Source organism: Triticum urartu, chromosome 6 (assembly GCF_003073215.2).
Source record: "Triticum urartu cultivar G1812 chromosome 6, Tu2.1, whole genome shotgun sequence".
In the NCBI taxonomy this organism is placed as follows: Eukaryota; Viridiplantae; Streptophyta; class Magnoliopsida; order Poales; family Poaceae; genus Triticum; species Triticum urartu.
In genome coordinates this window covers 517,073,413-517,094,183 of record NC_053027.1, presented here as the reverse complement: position 1 = coordinate 517,094,183, position 20,771 = coordinate 517,073,413, and the positions used below count along the sequence as shown (strand labels likewise).

Below are 20,771 nucleotides of genomic sequence, written 5' to 3'. Positions count from 1 at the left end.
TAGATCTGAACATATAATCTTCCACCAAATAAACCATGTAGTAATCAACTACAAGATGTAATCAACACTACTAGTCACCCACAAGCACCAATCTATAGTTCTGGTACAAAGATTGAACATAAGAGATGAACTAGGGTTTGAGAGGAGATGGTGTTGTTGAAGATATTGATGGAGATTTCCCTTCCCAAGATGGGAGAGTTGTTGGTGATGATGATGACAATGATTTCCCCCTTCGGGAGGGAAGTTCCCCCGGCGAAATCTCTCCGCCAGAGGGCAAAAGTGCTCCTGCCCAAGTTTCGCCTTGAGACGGTGGCACTCCGTCCCGAAAGTCCTCTCCTTATTTTTTTTCTAGGTCAAAATGACTTATATACCAGAAGATGGGCATCGGAGGTGGGCTGGGCTGAGCACAACCCACCAGGGCGCGCCTGGGGGGGCCAGGCACGCCCTGGTGTCTTGTGCTCACCAGGTGCCCCCCCCCCCCGGTGGTTATTTGCTCCAATATTTCTTATCTATTCCATAAAAAACCTCATGAAGTTTCAACTTGTTTGGAGTTGTGCAGAATAGGTGGCCCGATGTAGCTTTTCCAGGTCTAGATTTCCAACTGCCGGAATTCTCCCTCTTTGTGTGAACCTTGCATATTATAAGACAAAAGGCATTAGAATTACTCCAAAAAGCATTATTACTGATAAAAACATCATAAATAACAGTAGGTAAACATGATGCAAAATGGACGTATCATTGATATGGACGAATGTTCACTTAATTTGCACTTAGTGGATTCAACTAGTAAGAAACCATTGGGTAGATAAATGATGTGCTCATACTTGCTAATATGAATTATGTACCCATGGATTTCATTGTGCTTGATATTGAATGTAATTCATCTTGTCCTATAATACTTGGTAGGCCTTTCCTACGAACCATAGGTGCTATTATTGATATGAAAGAAGGAAATATAATTCCAATTTCCATTAAAGAAAGGAATGGAACATTTCCCTAGAAATAGAATTAAACCACCATATGAATCTATTATGAAGGCCAACTATGGGATTAAAACTAAGGATGACAATACTTGAAACAATGTCTTACACCTTGCTAGGGCCGTAAAACAATAGCCCGGGGACTCCCTCAATAACCACCCGCCTAAAGCTCTGCAATGTTGTCGGTGGTGACAGTGGAGCTCATCCACAAGCCTCTCTCGTTGACCATCTTCTCCTCAGTCGCCTCCTCGGTGGCGCCCTTTCCCTTGCTGACCATCTTTTGAGATGGGAAGGAGGTGGGAGGAGGAGAAGGTTCGGGTCTGGCTCTGTTCACCGAGCGCTGGAGCATGAGGAATTTGGGTGCTGAAGGAGATGGGAAGGCATGAAGCAAACTGGGTTCATCCTTCGCTTTTATAGCCTAGTAAAATACCAAGGGGCTTCACGGCGTGAGGTAATTTTGTCGTTTCCCAACCACGTTCTGCATTATATGCGCACGTGGGTCGAGGTATTTTGTTGATGATATTGCCAAAAATCCGGAGCACTATGCTTTATTGACAGAACATGCCAATGGAAACGGCCTCGACCCACGGCAAACTCAGCATAATGACTAACGATGGGACCATTCAGTTCTATAGTGCATGGCAACGGTTCATTTTTCGGTCAAAGTTGTCAGAGCACAACCCAATCGACCCACATGTGCTAGCACTACAAAACTTTGTTGTTTAGCTACCTACGATTGATAGGGTCCTCGGATCCTACATAGGATAAAAACACTTCTCGAGGATTATGGGTTTGACCTCCTCGGATGCCCGGAGTATCTAATTTCTCGGACTTAAAAGCAAAGGACATGGTTATAGTAGAGGAAAATGCCAAAGAGAAGGAGCCGAATAAACCCACGAGAGACACCGAATCCAAGGGAGTCCTCGGACACGGAATCAAGACGGAGCATCAAGTTTATAGAACTTGCCTATGAAGCCGGAGACTCAAGACAAAACCACTCCGAAGAGTTCGATGTCCACGCCCTGAAGAACAGTTCAGGGGCTACTGACGGTGTCCCGGACTAGGGGGTGCTAACCATGTTGGTCCCATCATAGTGGGCCTGGCCGAGGACCCTTGGATCATCAACAAATGGGCCAAGACTGCCATGCCCCAAGGCGCACTCGAGATGGAATCCTCCGAAGACTTGGCGCATACTTCAAGACTTGTATGAATCTTCGGCATGATTATCCCTAGATGTAACCGACCTCATGTGAACCCTAGTACCCCTGGTCCCTATATAAGCCGAGGGGTTTAGAACATAGGGTAGAGAATTAGACATTCGCATACGATCTCGAGGTAGATCATCCTGTACTCAAACACAATCAATACAACAAAAGTAGGACGTAGGGTTTTACCTCTTCAAGAGGGCCCGAACCTGGGTAAACACCGTCTCCCTTGTTCCTCCTCTTACCATCTAGCTAAGTTCACTAGCTCGGGACCCCCTACCTGAGATTTGCCAGATTTAACCCAGACACTCAGCAAGTCCATAAATATTGTGCAGTGGATATGCATTATAGCTAATACCGATTCTAGATCGGTCACGGCAATGGTTTTGGAAAGTATCTTATAGAAATCAAATTTCACTTAAAACATGTGGTCATTAGACTTAACGGGTTGATAGAATCTCCGATAGACTCCTTTCCCTCCGTGTTCGCAGATCTTTCCCACATCAGGGAGTGACAAGCCATAATTCATTACTCTACAGAGGTGTGGTTACCTGAACGATTAACTTAGACCTTTTGCCTGGTCCATAACCTTGCACATTCAAGATGCGTGGTTGGGTCTATGATACGAGTCTTTCACCCTTCCGTGCCCTAGCTCGAGAGGTATTTACGCCGCCCTGGTGAACAAGAATTGATGGCCCTGTGCCGATAGGGTATTTACGGCACCCATAGCCGATAGGATATTCAGCTCCCTGGGCTGGCTTACAGATTTACGCCCCGCGGCGATAAGTTGTGTGAGAGCACATCGACATTAAGAAGGCGCTATTTACTCGCCCGTTCCATTCTGGGATATGTGGTCAACACTATCACTACAACACTGGAATATCTGTTGACTTTGGTTGTTAAGCCTGATGTAATTTATTCACAAACTGAATTCATTTTTGAACGCTAAAGTATGTTCTGAATGTACTCTTGTGAATATGTCCTATGTTCACAAACTGAATTCACAACTTGGAGTAGACTATTTCCTACAATGACTACTCCAGTCTGAATGTGAAAGTAGTCTGAATGTAGATTGTTTCCTACAGTGACTACTCCAGTTTCAGATCAAGTTCAAATGCTCTAGTTTCTGACAACAAGTCTTAAGTGTAAATTGCACCGACATGGATGTTTCAGAGCAAGTTTAAATACTCTGAATGTTGGTGTAAATCGCGCCAACATGGATGTTTTTGGCAGCAAGTTTCTGGAGTAAAATTCTGTTAAAATTCTGGAGTACTACCCGCTGCCTGATCCTCTTCTTGTTTTTCAATGTTCATCTGCAGCTTGGGGCATAGGCGAACATCAATCCGTCATCAGCCGCATAGTTTGGGCGCACTCAACTCCATGTCGACCTCCATTGCCTTCAAAGTCACCATCTTCGATTCCAGGGCTCTCATCTTCTCCAGCCACGGTTGTCAACTGGCCGTCAACTTGAGCAGCAGCGAAGAGGCAAACATGCCCATTGACGCGTCAGCACACGAACCTCTGGATGCTCCTCATGGTCAGAACATTCTGCTTTTCGTGTACAGCCTGTTTGTGTGCGCGCACATGTGTGCGTGATTAGATCACAAGTTAAACAAGACTGATCAAGTTCATTAGAAAGTTGATATGCCTGCATACTGTGTACAACTGATGCCATGTCACCAGTGAAAACTGAGCTCACATATCATATTTCTGCCGACAGGGCAGAGGTTCAAAGCAAGACAACAAGAAAACAGAGCGTTCTGCTGCAGTTCCGAGTTCCAAGCAGACCATATCCATCTGATTCTAGTTGTTACATGAAGGTTGAGAGAGCACCATCGCATATTACCAACACATTCAGACACTTCGCATACAAAATACTTTCCACTGCCAAGACTTACAAGTTATTGACTTGACTTACGAAACAGAGTCGATAAAAACAGAGTCCACATCGATACAACAATAGTTGCACATCTTACAAAGCTGATTTGAACAAACAAACAGCCGCTGGCACAACAGAAACAAACAGATATAACTGGGAGCGGGTATACTTCACAACATTCACGCCTGACCACCATCAAACACATCCCTCTCACTCTCTGCGCCATAATTGTCACCAATTTTATATTTTTTTTAAAAGAGCAATTGTCACCAATTTACTTTTTCTCACAAAAGTTTTTTAGGCAAACAAGGTAGGACCTCCCTGGCTCCATTGCATAGATGAAACATAAGTCGTACAGCCTTAACACAGGAACTTAGAAAAAGATAATTTACAGGCACTAGACAAGGATTGGAGAAGAGAACACGATGGTCGATTCAGTCTACATCAAGGCACGTCTCCTCCTAACAAGGAACGCATCTATCTCCTCCTAAACGAAGGGCGTCTCCCTCCTCCGCCTGTCCCAGCTATATTTACACCTTTCACAGTGGAGTTGCTCTTCGTGTCCCTCCTTTCCACGCCAAAGTTAGGGCATTTGTCTCCTCCTAACCGGGAGGGCGTCTCAAGCATCTCCTTCCTGAAGTAATCCTTTCTCCGCCTGTCACAGCTATATTTACACCTCTCACGGTAGAGTTCCTCTTCATGCCCCTCCTTTCCACACCCAAGTTCTATGTCGCTTGGGTGCAAAATATTGGATCCGTCCACACACAGTGCGCAACTGCTTCTGAAGCGGCTCAACAGCTTTTCTGAAGAGGGAGAGAGGAAGGCAGAGAATTAGCTAGGATCAACCAAGTTGCGTATCATGAACATTACTAGAACCACCACGTACACATACCTAAGATGGTGCATGTTTCGACAATTAGTCTGTATGGACACTGCACATAGCGTAGCTCAGCAAAGAAGCTCTGCTCGTCGCTGCCTTCTGTGCGGCGGGCAGAGAAGTTCAGGTGATACCAGTAATCTTCCCTGAAAGCAACACAGGCGACCTTCGGCTGATCAGGAAACCAGAACATGGCATCCTGCATATATAATACAAGTGAAATGGATCTCAGACAAGCATAACTAACTAAAGCAGTACATGGATACATATATATGCAAGAATTGAGGCGGAGAAAAGACTAGCTGCAGGTAGCCTGTGGATCTGTAGTAGAGTATTGTACCGGGTGGTTGGAGTTGTAATGTCGGAGGGCATAGAGGGCGAGTTTGCAAATGCGGTGGTCATCGAATTCTCTGTCATCAAAGGAAACGATTAATTATATATAATAAACAAAACAAAACAGGGATTCAACGCAATCGATCGAGGAATGTATTGACAATATAAGAAAAGAAAACAAGGTAAAAATTCCTTGAGATATACGTCACGTACTCTGGTGTGCGCGGTTTACGCACATCAAACGAGGGGACATCAGATCGAGGTGATACTCTTGGGATCTTACGCTGCGCCATCCAATCCAGTATCATCTTCCCAGGGTAAGAGAACCAGGCTCCCATGGAGTCGATGGATCCTGCTGCTGTGCTGCCTTCCTCTCCCCTGCTTCGTCGCTCGCGGTCTCGGGATAGATCGCACAACCGGTGGGATCTGTATATATAGATAGATAGAAAAGATACTTCCTTATAATTGCATTGTAGGCCGGAAGAAAGAGAGGCCAATACGAACACGGAATCGATCGATTTCTGAAAAATGAAATAGATTCCTCAAAAAAACACGGAATCGATCCGGCAAACTAATCGGGTACGCGTCCTTGGGCGGATCTAGGCGGGGCGCACCGAGAAATCGTAAAGGTCCCCTCCCTGCCCTACAGTAGCCGGCGGGATTCATTGATTTGATTTAACAACAACAAAGAGACCAGCAACCTAGGGAAGCAACCTAGATGCTCATACCTCAGAGGAAGGAGACCCAGTGGCGCGATGTCTTGAGGGGCGACGAAGAAGGGGAGCGGCGATGGCGGTGGCGGTGTCGGCGTCGGCGGCGGCGAGTGTTGGTGGAGATTGAGGCGACGGCGGTCACGGTGCGGTACGGCCGCCAGGAGCGGAAGGGGAGAAGGCTCTGGATAGTGGGAAAAGAATCTACGAGACCAGGTGTCACGCGAGATCCTCCTAATGATACCTGACATTCATAAATCACAAAACATCCCTCATCTTTCATTTAAAATCGGAGGAAGAGATTAGATGCTTTGTGATTTGTAAATGCCACGTGTCATCCATCAGGACGGGTCTCACCTACTAACCGTGAGACCTGGTCTTATATAATTTTTTCTCTAGATAGTGAATGATGATAGTGGATAGTAAGATTTACCTGGTATTTTTTTTTAAAATATATTAATCTAAGATTTTCTATGGATAACATGATCTTTTGAAAAGCACGTTGTAAAAAACTTACAGTAGGGATACAATTTTTCTTTTGCAAAAAGTACAAGGCCATGTATTAATTAAAATTGTTCAACATTTACAAAAAAATCTTACAAAAGAAGAAAATAACACATAGGTCCTTTGGATATACCCGCGTAGGGATAACACGTAGGTTCGTCTTCCTCATGTACTCATCGTGGCTTGTGGGCACGCCATCAGCAAAGCTCGATGCCACATCTAGATTTTCGAAACACCCTCCGATCTAGGGGGCGTTCTTGACGTAGCGGTCAGGAAGTTGTCGATGGTAGCCAGAAGAAATCGTCGACAACGGCATAAGGAACAAATTGTCACCCCCAGAGAAGAAGTTGAGTACACAACCATCCTAGATCCGGCAAATCAGAGCCGAGAAGACCTTACCTCACTAGTTTCCTAACAAAGAGCTGATCGTGCATCACCTATCAGAGATTAAATCAGAAGATCAAAAACACGAACCACCGTCATTCATTTCGCCAAACGATGTCATTCGTGACCACCTAGACAGAACAAAGACAAAAAATAAGGGCCAAGATCTGTCCCTGACTGAAACTTTACATGCCTTCCACCGATGTCGAACAACATTGCTAGAATGAGGATAACTTATTCCTCGCTACTAATGGCACCATCGTCAGCCATACACCTAGACTTAACCCTAGGTATATCTAGGGTGACTTTAGACTACATAGCCACCCCAGACCAGGTTCCCCCCCTCCCCCCCCACCTCACTAGCGCCGGAAGGCACAGAGGCGAGAGGAATGATAGGAGCATTTTTACTATATTTTCGGAGGTTAAATACTCTATTTTTATGCTTATTCAATCACATTACACCAATTTAAACTGACTGTATATCTTATAATGCAGAGAATTGCCGGAATAACTATCAAAGAGACCATAAGAAGAGGAAATTTAAGGTTCGTGAAGAAAGTATATTTCCAAAGACCAAAAAACTAAATAAGGATATGTTAATGATAATTAGAAACATTATAACTGCTCAATGTTCCAGCCCTCCCAGGCCATGAGTGTTTGCAGCCGTTTGAGCATCACTTTTGAGTGTTTTTGGCCGTCCGATTAGCCCCAAATTGCACGTAAAGCTCGCTTCTTTCGCGACTGACTAATGATCGCTGCCCATGATAGGCCGCTGCTCTCATCACAATTTTGGGCCTCATGAAACCCATTTGCTTCACTGTACCTCTTTCGTGAAACGCTATATCATGCGGCTCGGTCCACAACACGCGCATTTCCTATTTGTCGCGTTTGTGGCAAATAGTCGAGGTATCGCACACCCTGATCGATTGTATGGGCCAGCCCATCCAAGTGTGTAACCCACCGTTGGTACCTGATCTGTTCCGGTTTGGGAACCTTCCAGAAGCCTCCTAAACATTTTATTTAGTTTTCCAGTTATGGTTTTATTTTTCGTTTTTTATTGTTTCGTTTTTCTGTTTCTTTCTTTTCTTTTCTTTTCTTTTCTTTTCTTGTTTCTTGTTTTCTTTCTGTTTCTTTTTTCCTTTCTTTTTTATTTTAAAAAATAGAAAATTTCACAAAATCTTCAACATAATAAAAATAAATTCGAAAAATTCGAATTTTGTTCACATTCTCAAAATGTATTCGTGATTTTGAAAAATGTTTGGAATTTTGAATTTTGTACATAATTTATAATAATTGTTCAAAATTCTGAGAATGATCAAATTGTTTTTCATGTTTTCCAAATTTGTTCACATTTTCCAAAAAATATTCGGAATTTCAAATTTTGTTCATAATTTTCAGAATTTGTTCAGGTTTTCAAGATTTGTTTTGCCGTAAAATAAAATGTTTGTGTTTCATGAAGTTATTCGTGTTTTCATTTTTGTTTTCTTTTAAAATAAATGTTTGGGTTTTAATAAAAAATTGGAAGTTTTCAAAATTTGTTTGTCTTTTCCATAATATGTTCAAAAATTCGAAATATATTCCTGTTTTTCAAATTTTTCCTCAAATTTAGAAAATGTTTGTTTATTCAAAAGTTCTTTCAGAATTAAAATGTTTGCTTTTATAAAAATGTTCATGTTTTCAATTTTCGTTCACAAATTCAAAAAATGTTCATATTTTCCAATTTTTCTTCACAGATTTTATAAATTGTTCTTGTTTTTTAATTTGTGATCTAATTTCAAATTTTGTTCACATGTTTCGATAAATGTTCAAAAATTCAAAAAATGTGAAGTACTCCCTCCGTCCCATAATGTATGACACTAGGTTAGTTGTGGAACGGAGGGAGTGTTTCAAAATTTTGTTCATGATCTGAAACATTACTCACATTTTCCAAGAGAATGGTGGAAAACTTTGAAAAAAAATCACATATGCGGCTGTACATTCTTTAGGAGCTCGTTGATACGTCTCAAATATTTTTACATTTTCAAACCCTTTTGCTCTTGTTTTAGACTCTAATTTGCAGGATTTAAATGAAACTAGCTCGTGGGTCCCATAGGCCTCCGTTAGCCCTAACTCTAGCTCCATAACACTGGTACGTGTCGGTGTTATACAAACGGTTTTTAACCCCTAACCGTGACGGCAATTGGAACCGTTGCCAAGTGAGTGTGGACGATAGGGGGTTCCTTCCGACACAACCCAAAAATCGTCGGGGATAGGCCCTCCTGGGAGTAGGACACCAAATGAGCTCGTGTGCGATCGGGCGAGGTATCGAAACCCAATCATTTCCATAGGTATGTACATTTCACACAATGAATCCCAGAAAAACATTTTCGTAGGTATTTACATCCCACACGGTGAATCCCAGAAAAACATTTTCGTAGGTATGTATATCACACACAGTCAATCGAAGAAATATGTTTCCGTTCTTATGTACATTCCACGCAGTCAACCCAGCGGAAACGTTTTCGTTTGTATGTACATCCCACACAGTTTTATGTGTAGCCTCGTGTGTGAAAGGTGTAACTATCACACACGCTCTGCCTTGATTAACTATTTGCTTTTATCAACTACATCACACACGATTTGATAAAGAAAACTGTTGGCATTGGACTATCCATCACAAGCGCTTTTACTGCTAGAACCGTTTGCAAAGTTTCATGACACATTTAGCAAGTTTATTAGTTTATAATTAATAATTCCAGTATTACGCAAATTCACATTTCATATCGAACAGTTGTTTGCCAATTTCATATCAGGCGCATAAATATATTATAACATCATAGTACGATAGCTACATGAAAACAACACAATACAACATATAACTAGTTCAACTTCATAAGAACAATATTAGAACAATATATTTATTTTTCTAATCGAGATCATCCAGGCTCGTCTTATCCACCTCTGCTTTCAGTTCAATAAGAACTTGTTTTGCACTGGCCAACTGGGAAAGTGCCTCCTCCTTCACCAACACCATCTTAGCAAAGTCTAATTTAAAAAATATGAGCTCATTCTCCACCTTCCTCTTTTTATCCCGCACCTTTAAATATTCTTCAGCGTTGACAACACTTTCTCTAAGCCTACCTCTGTTCACTAGGCACATCTTCAAAGACTATGGCCACTCTTGATCAACCCACTCCAAGTAAGAACACTTCCGTTTATCTTATAATATTTAAAACTAGATCGGTAACAATTGTTGGGGAAATGGGTTTATAGCAACATAGAAAATCACCAATGCTTATTTTGAAAAACTGAAGAAACATGTTAATTATGACATATCTTCTCAAAAAGATCAATGTGCAAATGAATTAATTGTTACTGAGACAACAACCAAATTCTGAAACATCGGAAGCTATATTAACTACAACAACACTACAAGTTCTTAGTCATGTACAATAAATAAAAAATTGACCATTTTATGAGGAAGGTAAATATAACTGCAACAACATAGCGACAATGTTTGGATGACAGCAAATTGATACTAATAGGTGTGTACATGCACAAATTTAGTAACATAGAACTAATAGCACTAAGGCCGTCCACTATGTATGCCAGAACTGGAGTAAAGACAATTGTTGCTACATCTCGCATCGGTGTCGTGCATGGGCGAGCCGATGCAGTGGAAAAATTCAGGGACCCGGACTCCGGAGCACCTAGTTGCTTCGATGCCCAGTTCCTTCGTGCCATAAAGATTTAGTATTTTACTGCTTGGCTGCTCGGATGTGTGGACCAAAGTTGGCTGCACAAACTGTTGAAGCGGTGCTAAATAATTTTCTAATGGCAGCGCTGATGAGATGGCAATAATTTTAGATACTAGGTACAAATTGTGACACTGTCTTAGGATGCGTTTGGTTGAAGGTGTGGTATGAATGGGTTGGGACCATGACAGTGTCTGAATCACATCTAATAAATGTTTTGTAACAACGAAAGAGGGTCTAACCTTCTCTGCACATGCCATAAACTTCCTCCCACTGTCCACAGATTCAAACGCAACTAACTTCACGCATGGAGATTGATGGTGACAATGAGCAGATAGATCTTCAGCCACCCCGCTCCATTCGTTGCCACTGATGGTTCTAGGAAGCTACAAGAGGAAGAAATGACTCAAATCGACCGCCGGGTAAAAATTCTTCATTCCAAGTCATAACCCGAGAGAGAGAAGAGAGGCATACCCGGGGAGTGAAGGAGTCGTCGCCGGAGGAGGAACCGCTGGAGAGGTCTTTGAACAAGACCATGGTGACCCCGGCGGTAGGATGCGAGACGGCGAGAGCGAGAAAGTGGCTATAGCTTAGGAAGGAAGGAGAAAACAGGGGAAATGTGACTTGTGGTCGGGGAGAAAAGGGTGGGGAAGAGGGGAGGGGGCAGGAGTAGATATTTTGGCGGTAGGCCAAAATTTTAAAAATATGGAGGGAAACTTTGCACGCGGTGCCGCCGGACCATTCATTTTGAATGATTGTGTGCATCGCAAAACGATTCTTCTGCTTTACGCGCATGGGATGAGTTTGATAATTCAAATTTTGGTGGAAATTTCCCCGGGCACGTCATTGCACAATTTAACATCGCTTGCTAATTTGGGCACACAAAAGAGCGTATAGTAGACATACCACACTTACTGAATCGAGCAATTTTAGTAATTAAACAGAGCCAGTTGACCTAAACATTGCTCTAACAAAAGACCAGCATTAAAAACAAAGCCTAAGTACGCATAATTTTAACAATCCCGTCGCCGCGCTGGCCTATGCATCGCCGGTGTGAGATGAGACGTCGATGACTTGTCCTGGCGACATGCTGCCGTTGGTGGACTCCGCGTCCCTCTACTGAAGTTGACCGCGTCCTCGTCCTCGTCCTCGGCGCCGCCCTCAAGGTTGTAGTACTCGTAGTAGTGGATGCGCCAGCTCGCGTTGTTACTCCACCGCCGATTCCTCGACAGACAGACTCTTCTCTACCTCGACCTCGGCCACGCGCAACTCCTCCTCCCGGCGCTCCTCGATCTCCGCCGCCTCCTGCATCTCCAGCTCCCGCTCGGCGACCTCATGGGAAAGCAGGTGCTCCATGGCCACCACCGCCTTTTCATACGTGGATTGCATGCTGGAGTCCGAGGTGGCCTGGAACATCTTGGCGTGTGCATCCTCGATATTGGCGTGGACGGCCTCGACCCGGGCCAGGGCGACATCGGCGGCACAGACGGTAGCTCGAGCGCTCTCGGCGTTTGCAGCCGCTATCACAGCAGCAACAACTGCAGCTGTCTTGGCTGCTGCAGCTGCCCTGTCGGCTGCCGCAGACGCCCTCTCAGTGGAAGCGGTTGTGCTCAATGCGGATGCGGCGGCACTCTCGGCGAAGGCGGCCACGCTCTCGGCGCAGGCGGCGGCGCTCGGGGGGACGCGGTGTTGGGGAACGTAGTAATTTAAAAAAAAATCCTACGCACACACAGGATCATGGTGATGCATAGAAACGAGAGGGGAGAGTGTGTCCACGTACCCTCGTAGACCGAATGCGGAAGCGTTAGCACAACGCGGTTGATGTAGTCGTACGTCTTCACGATCCGACCGATCCAAGTACCGAACGCACGGCACCTCCGAGTTCTGCACACGTTCAACTCGATGACGTCCCACGAACTCCGATCCAGCAGAGCTTCACGGGAGAGTTTCGTCAGCACAACGACGTGGTGATGGTGATGATGATGCTACCGACACAGGGCTTCGCCTAAGCACTACTACGATATGATCAAGGTGGATTGTGGTGGAGGGGGGCACCGCACACGGCTAAGAGATCAATGATCAATTATTGTGTCTTGGGGTGCCCCCTTGCCCCCGTATATAAAGGAGGGAGGGAGGAGGAGGCCGACTCTAGGAGGGGCGCGCCAAGGGAGTAGGATTCCTACTCCTAGTAGGAGTAGGTTTTCTCCTTTGCTAGTCCAACTAGGAGAAGGGGGAAAGGAGGAGGAGTGGAGAAGGAGGGGAGAGGGGGGCCACGCCCGAAACCCCTTGTCCAATTCGGACTGGGCTTGGGAGGGGCGCGCACCACCTCCTGGCTGATGCCTCTCCTTCCCACTAAGGCCCATTGACTCCCCGAACGAATTCCCGTAACTCCCCGATACTTTGAAAAATACCCGAATCACTCGGAACCTTTCCAATATCCGAATATAGCATTCCAATATATCGATCTTTATGTATTGACCATTTCGAGACTCCTCGTCATGTCCCCGATCTCATCCGGGACTCCGAACTACCTTTGGTACATCAAATCACATAAACTCATAATACTGATCGTCAACGAACTTTAAGCGTGCGGACCCTACGGGTTCGAGAACTATGTAGACATGACCGAGACACGTCTCCGGTCAATAACCAATAGCGGAACCTGGATGTTCATATTGGCCCCTACATATTCTACGAAGATCTTTATCGGTCAAACCGCACAACAACATATGTTGTTCCCTTTGTCATCGGTATGTTACTTGCCCGAGATTCGATCGTCGGTATCTCAATACCTAGTTCAATCTCGTTACCGGCAAGTCTCTTTACTCGTTTCGTAATACATCATCCCGCAACTAACTCATTAGTTACAATGTTTGCAAGGCTTATAGTGATGTGCGTTACCGAGTGGGCCCAGAGATACCTCTCCGACAATCGGAGTGACAAATCCTAATCTCGAAATACGCCAACTCAACAAGTACCTTCGTAGACACCTGTAGAGCACCTTTATAATCACCCAGTTACGTTGTGACGTTTGGTAGCACACAAAGTGTTCCTCCGGTAAACGGGAGTTGCATAATCTCATAGTCATAGGAACATGTGTAAGTCATGAAGAAAGCAATAACAACATACTAAACGATCAAGTGCTAAGCTAATGGAATGGGTCAAGTCAATCACATCATTCTCTAATGATGTGATCCCGTTAATCAAATGACAACTCATGTCTATGGCTAGGAAACTTAACCATCTTTGATTCAACGAGCTAGTCAAGTAGAGGCATACTAGTGACACTCTGTTTGTCTATGTATTCACACATGTATCAAGTTTCCGGTTAAGACAATTCTAGCATGAATAATAAACATTTATCATGATATAAGGAAATAAATAATAACTTTATTATTACCTCTAGGGCATATTTCCTTCAGTCTACCACTTGCACTAGAGTCAATAATCTAGTTCACATTGCCATGTGATGAACACCCATAGTTCACATCGTCATGTGACCAACACCCAAAGGGTTTACTAGAGTCAATAATCTAGTTCACATCGTTGTGTGATTAACACCCAAAGAGTACTAAGGTGTGATCATTCTTTGCTTGTGAGAGAAGTTTAGTCAACGGGTCTGCCAAATTCAGATCCGTATGTATCTTGCAAACTTCTATGTCTACAATGCTCTGCACGGAGCTACTTTAGCTAATTGCTCCCACTTTCAATATATATCCAGATGTAGACTTAGATTCATCTGGATCGGTGTCAAAACTTGCATCGATGTAACCCTTTACGACGAACCTTTTGTCACCTCCATAATCGAGAAACATATCCTTATTCCACTAAGGGTAATTTTGACCGCAATCCAGTGATCTACTCCTAGATCACTATTTTACTCCCTTGCTTAACTCAGTGTAGGGTATAAAATAGATCTGGTACACAGCATGGCATACTTTATAGAACCTATGGCTGAGGCATAGGGAATGACTTTCGTTCTCTTTCTATCTTCTGCCGTGGTCGGGCTTTGAGTCTTCACTCAACTTCACACCTTGCAACACAGACAAGAACTCCTTCTTTGACTGTTCCATTTTGAACTACTTCAAAATCTTGTCAAGGTATGTACTCATTGAAAAAACTTATTAAGCATCTTGATCTATCTCTATAGATCTTGATGCTCAATGTGTAAGCAGCTTCATCAAGGTCTTTCTTTGAAAAACTCTTTTCAAACACTCCTTCATGCTTTCCAGGAAATTCTACATTATTTCCGATCAACAATATAGCATTCACATATACTTATCAGAAATGCAGTAGTGCTCCCACTCACTTTCTTGTAAATACAGGCTTCACCGCAAGTTTGTATAAAACCATATGCTTTGATCACTTTATCAAAGCATATATTCCAACTCCGAGATGCTTGCTCACTTTGTTAGCACCTTTAGGATCGACAAAACCTTCTAGTTGCATCATATACAACTCTTCTTTTAAGAAATCCATTAAGGAATACAGTTTTGACATCCATTTGCCAGATTTCATAAAATGCGGCAACTGCTAACATGATTCGGATAGACTTTTAAGCATCGATACGAGTGAGAAAATCTCATCGTAGTCAACATCTTGAACTTGTAGAAAACATTTTGTGACAATTCAAGCTTTGTAGATAGTAACACTACTATCAGCGTCCGTCTTCCTCTTGAAGATCCATTTATTCTTAATGACTCACCGATCATCGGGCAAGTCAATCAAAGTCCATACTTTGTTCTCATACATGGATCCCATCTCGGATTTCATGGCCTCAAGCCATTTTGCAAAATCTGGGCTCATCATCGCTTCCTCATAGTTCGTAGGTTCATCATGGTCAAGTAACATGACTTCCAGAACAGGATTACCGTACCACACCGGTGCGGATCTCACTCTGGTTGACCTACGAGGTTCGGTAGTAACTTGATCTGAAGTTATATGATCAACATCATTAGCTTCCTCACTAATTGGTGTAGGGGTCACAGGAGCAGATTTCTGTGATGAACTACTTTCCAATAAGGGAGCAGGTACAGTTACCTCATCAAGTTCTACTTTTCCTCCCACTCACTTCTTTCGAGAGAAACTCCTTCTCTAGAAAGGATCCATTCTTAGCAACAAATGTCTTGCCTTCGGATCTGTGATAGAAGGTGTACCCAACTATATCCTTTGGGTATCCTATGAAGACACATTTCTTCGATTTGGGTTTGAGCTTATCAGGATGAAACTTTTTCACATAAGCATCGCAACCCCAAACTTTAAGAAACAACAACTTTGGTTTCTTGCCAAACCACAGTTCATATGGCATCGTCTCAACGGATTTAGATGATGTCCTATTTAACGTGAATGCAGTTGTCTCTAATGCATAACCCCAAAATGATAGTGGTAAATCGGTAAGAGACATCATAGATTGCACCATATCTAATAAAGTACGGTTACGATGTTCGGACACACCATTACGCTCGTGGTGTTCCAGGTGGCGTGAGTTGCGAAACTATTCTGCATTGTTTCAAATGAAGACCAAACTCATAACTCAAATATTCTCCTCCACGATCACATCGTAGAAACTTTATTTTCTTGTTACGATGATTTTGCACTTCACTCTGAAATTATTTGAACTTTTCAAATGTTTTAGATTTATGTTTCATCAAGAAGATATACCCATATCTTACTCAAATCATCTATGAAGGTCAGAAAATAACGATACCTGTCGCGAGCCTCAACACTCATCGTACTGCATACATCAGTATGTATTATTTCCAACAAGTATGTTGCTCGCTCCATTGTTTCGGAGAACGGAGCCTTAGTAATCTTGCCCATGAGGCATGGTTCGCAAGCATCAACTGATTCATAATCAAGTGATTCCAAAAGCCCATCAGCATGGATTTTTTTCATGCGCTTTACACCAATATGACCTAAACGACAGTGCGACAAATAAGCTACACTATCATTATTAACTTTGCATCTTTTGGCTTCAATATTATGAATATGTGTATCACTACGATCGAGATTCAATAAACCATTCACCTTGGGTGTATGACCATTGAAGGTTTTATTCATGTAAACAGAATGACAATTATTCTCTAACTTAAATGAATAAACGTAATGCAATAAACATGATCAAATCATATTCTTGCTCAAAGCAAACACCAAATAACATTTATTTAGGTTCAACACTAATCCCGAAAGTATAGGGAGTGTGCGATGATGATCATATCATTCTTGGAACCACTTCTAACACACATCGTCTCTTCACCCTTAACTAGTCTCTGTTTATTCTGCAACTCCCGTTTCAAGTTACTACTCTTAGCAACTGAACTAGTATCAAATACTGAGGGGTTGCTATAAACACTAGTAAAGTACACATCAATAACATGTATATCCAATATACCTTTGTTCACCTTGCCATCCTTCTTATCCGCCAAATACTTGGGGCAGTTCCGCTTCCAGTGACCAGTCCCTTTGCAGTAGAAGCACTCAGTCTCAGGCTTAGGTCCAGACTTGGGTTTCTTCACTTGAGCAGCAACTTGCTTGCCGTTGTTCCTGAAGTTCCCCTTCTATCCCTTTTCCCATTTCTTGAAACTAGTGGTCTTGTTAACGATCAACACTTGATGCTCTTTCTTGATTTCTACCTTCGTCGATTTCAGCATCACGAAGAGCTTGGGAATCGTTTTCGTTACCCCTTGCATATTATAGTTCATCACGAAGTTCTAGTAACTTGGTGATAGTGACTAGAGAACTTTGTCAATCACTATCTTATCTGGAAGATTAACTCCCACTTGATTCAAGCGATTGTAGTACTCAGACATTCTGAACACATGCTCACTAGTTGAGCTATTCTCCTACATCTTGTAGGCAAAGTACTTGTCAAAGGTCTTAAGCCTTTCGACATGGGCATGAGTCTGAAATACTAATTTCAACTCTTGGAACATCTCATATGCTCCGTGGCGTTTCAAAAACGTCTTTGAAGCCCCGATTCTAAGCCGTAAAGCATGGTGCACTAAACTATCAAGTAGTCATCATATCGAGCTTGCCAAACGTTCATAACGTCTGCTTTTGCTCCTGCAATCGGTCTGTCACCTAGCGGTGCATCAAGGACATAATTCTTCTGTGCAGCAATGAGGATAAACCTCAGATTACGGAGCTAGTCTGCATCATTGCTACTAACATTTTTCAACATAGTTTTTCTCTAGAAACATATCAAAATAAATGGGGAGCAACATCGCAAGCTATTGATCTACAACATAGTTATGCAAATACTATCAGGACTAAGTTCATGATAAATTAAAGTTCAATTAATCATATTACTTAAGAACTCCCACTTAGATAGACATCCCTCTAGTCATCTAAATGATCACGTGATCCAAATCAACTAAACCATGTACGATCATCACGTGAGATGGAGTAGTTTTCAATGGTGAACATCACTATGTTGATCATATCTACTATATGATTCACACTCGACCTTTCGGTCTCCAGTGTTCCGATGCCATATCTGCATATGCTAGGCTCGTCAAGTGTAACCCGAGTATTCTGCGTGTGCAAAACTAGCTTGCACCCGTTGTAGCTGAACGTAGAGCTTATCACACCCGATCATCACGTGGTGTCTCGGCACGACGAACTTTGGCAACGGCGCATACTCAGGGAGAACACTTTTACCTTGAAATTTTAGTAAGGGATCATCTTGTAAAGCTACCCTCGAACTAAGCAAAATAAGATGCATAAAAGATAAACATCACATGCAATCAAAATATGTGACATGATATGGCCATCATCATTTTGTGCCTTTGATCTCCATCTCCAAAGCATCGTCATGATCTCCATCGTCACCGGCATGACACCATGATCTCCATCATCTTGATCTATATCAATGTGTCGTCACATAGTCATCTCGCCAACTATTGCTCTTGCAACTATTGCTGTCGCATAGCGATAAAGTAAAGCAATTGTTTGGCGCTTGCATCTTATGCAATAAAGAGACAACCATAAGGCTTCTGCCAGTTGCCGATAACTCCGTTACAAAACATGATCATCTCATACAATAAATTATAGCATCATGTCTTGACCATATCACATCACAACATGCCCTGCAAAAACAAGTTAGACGTCCTCTACTATGTTGTTGCAAGTTTTACATGGCTGCTACGGGCTGAGCAAGAACCGTTCTTACCTACGCATCAAAACCACAACAATAGTTTGTCAAGTTAGTGTTGTTTTAAACTTCTCAAGGACCGGGCATAGTCACACTCGGTTCAACTAAAGTTGGAGAAACTGACACCCGCCAGCCACCTGTGTGCAAAGCACGTCGGTAGAACCAGTCTCGCGTAAGCGTACGCGTAATGTCAGTCCGGGCTGCTTCATCCAACAATAGCGCCGAACCAAAGTATGACATGCTGGTAAGCAGTATGACTTGTATCACCCACAACTCACTTGTGTTCTACTCATGCATATAACATCTACGCATAAACCTCGCTCGGATGCCACTGTTGGGGAACGTAGTAATTTCAAAAAAAATTCCTACGCACACACAGGATCATGGTGATGCATAGCAACGAGAGGGGAGAGTGTGTCCACGTACCCTCGTAGACCGAATGCGGAAGCGTTAGCACAACACGGTTGATGTAGTCGTACGTCTTCACGATCCGACCGATCCAAGTACACGGCACCTCCGAGTTCTGCACATGTTCAACTGGATGACGTCCCGCGAACTCTGATCCAGCAGAGCTTCACGGGAGAGTTTCGTCAGCACTACGGTGTGGTGATGGTGATGATGATGCTACCGACCCAGGGCTTCGCCTAAGCACTGCTACGATATGATCGAGGTGGATTATGGTGGAGGGGGGCACCGCACACGGCTAAGAGATCAATGATTAATTGTTGTGTCTTGGGATGCCCATTGCCCCTGTATATAAAGGAGGGAGGGAGGAGGAGGCCGGCCCTAGGCCCATTGACTCCCCGGACGAATTCTCGTAACTCCCCGGTACTCCGAAAAATACTCGAATCACTCAGAACCTTTCCGATGTCCGAATATAGCCTTCTAATATATCGATCTTTATGTCTTGACCATTTCGAGACTCCTCGTCATGTCCCCGATCTCATCCGGGACTCCGAACTACCTTCGGTACATCAAATCACATAAACTCATAATACCGATCGTCACCGAACTTTAAGCGTGCGGACCCTACGGGTTCGAGAACTATGTATACTTGACCGAGACATGTCTCCGGTCAATAACCAATAGCGGAACCTGGATGTTCATATTGGCTCCTACATATTCTACGAAGATCTTTATCGGTCAAACCGCATAACAACATATGTTGTTCCCTTTGTCATCGGTATGTTACTTGCCCGAGATTCGATCGTCGATATCTCAATACCTAGTTCAATCTCATTACCGGCAAGTCTCTTTACTCGTTCCATAATACATCATCCCGCAACTAACTCATTAGTTACAATGCTTGCAAGGCTTATAGTGATGTGCGTTATCGAGTGGGCCCAGAGATACCTCTCCGACAATCGGAGTGACAAATCCTAATCTCGAAATATGCGAACTCAACAAGTACCTTCGGAGACACCTGTAGAGCACCTTTATAATCACCCAGTTATGTTGTGACGTTTGGTAGCACACAAAGTGTTCCTCCGATAAACGGGAGTTGCATAATCTCATAGTCATAGGAACATGTATAAGTCATGAAGAAAGCAATAACAACATACTAAACGATCAAGTGCTAAGCTAACGGAATGGGTAAAGTCAATCACATCATTCTCTAATGATGTGATCCCGTTAATCAAATGACAACTCATGTCTATGGCTAGGAAACTTAACCATCTTTGATTCAACAAGCTAGTCAAGTAGTGGCATACTAGTGACACTCTGTTTGTCTATGTATTCACACATGTATCAAGTTTCCGGTTAATACAATTCTAGCATGAATAATAAACATTTATCATGATATAAGGAAATAAATAATAACTTTATTATTGCCTCTAGGGCATATTTCCTTGACGCGGCCATCGTACGGGCCTTCACGAAGCGTTTCCACAGCGCCATCTTTGCAAGAAGGGGGTGCTGGAATGGGGATCGAGATTCGTGGATTCGGAGGTTGCCGGTACTGGAGCAGATGAGCCGGCGAAGCTTAAGGAGGGAGACTTAAATAGACCCAGA

The 20,771-nt window shown here is 43.2% G+C and overlaps 1 protein-coding gene across 1 annotated transcript; it reads right to left on the bottom strand.

The window, feature by feature from the left end:
- Positions 1 to 4,401: 4,401 nt before the first annotated feature.
- On the bottom strand, positions 4,402 to 6,206 carry LOC125512584. Its single transcript, XM_048677674.1, has 5 exons — positions 6,003 to 6,206; positions 5,488 to 5,700; positions 5,282 to 5,351; positions 4,957 to 5,140; positions 4,402 to 4,867 (listed from the first exon to the last, which is right to left on the bottom strand). The coding sequence occupies exons 2-5, from the start codon at positions 5,610 to 5,612 to the stop codon at positions 4,542 to 4,544; spliced, it is 705 nt and encodes a 234-aa protein (XP_048533631.1). The 5' UTR covers positions 5,613 to 5,700; positions 6,003 to 6,206; the 3' UTR covers positions 4,402 to 4,541.
- Between the last annotated feature and the right edge of the window lie 14,565 nt (positions 6,207 to 20,771).

What these genes read in the sequence shown, in the direction of transcription:
- LOC125512584 (XM_048677674.1), bottom strand. Translation starts at nt 5,612, where the DNA reads ATGGGAGCCTGGTTCTCTTACCCTGGGAAGATGATACTGGATTGGATG. An exon ending in CGTAAACCGCGCACACCAGA is followed by an intron (nt 5,352 to 5,487) that starts GTACGTGACGTA and finishes CTTTGATGACAG; the next exon opens with AGAATTCGATGACCACCGCA. An exon ending in CGAAACATGCACCATCTTAG is followed by an intron (nt 4,868 to 4,956) that starts GTATGTGTACGT and finishes CTCCCTCTTCAG; the next exon opens with AAAAGCTGTTGAGCCGCTTC.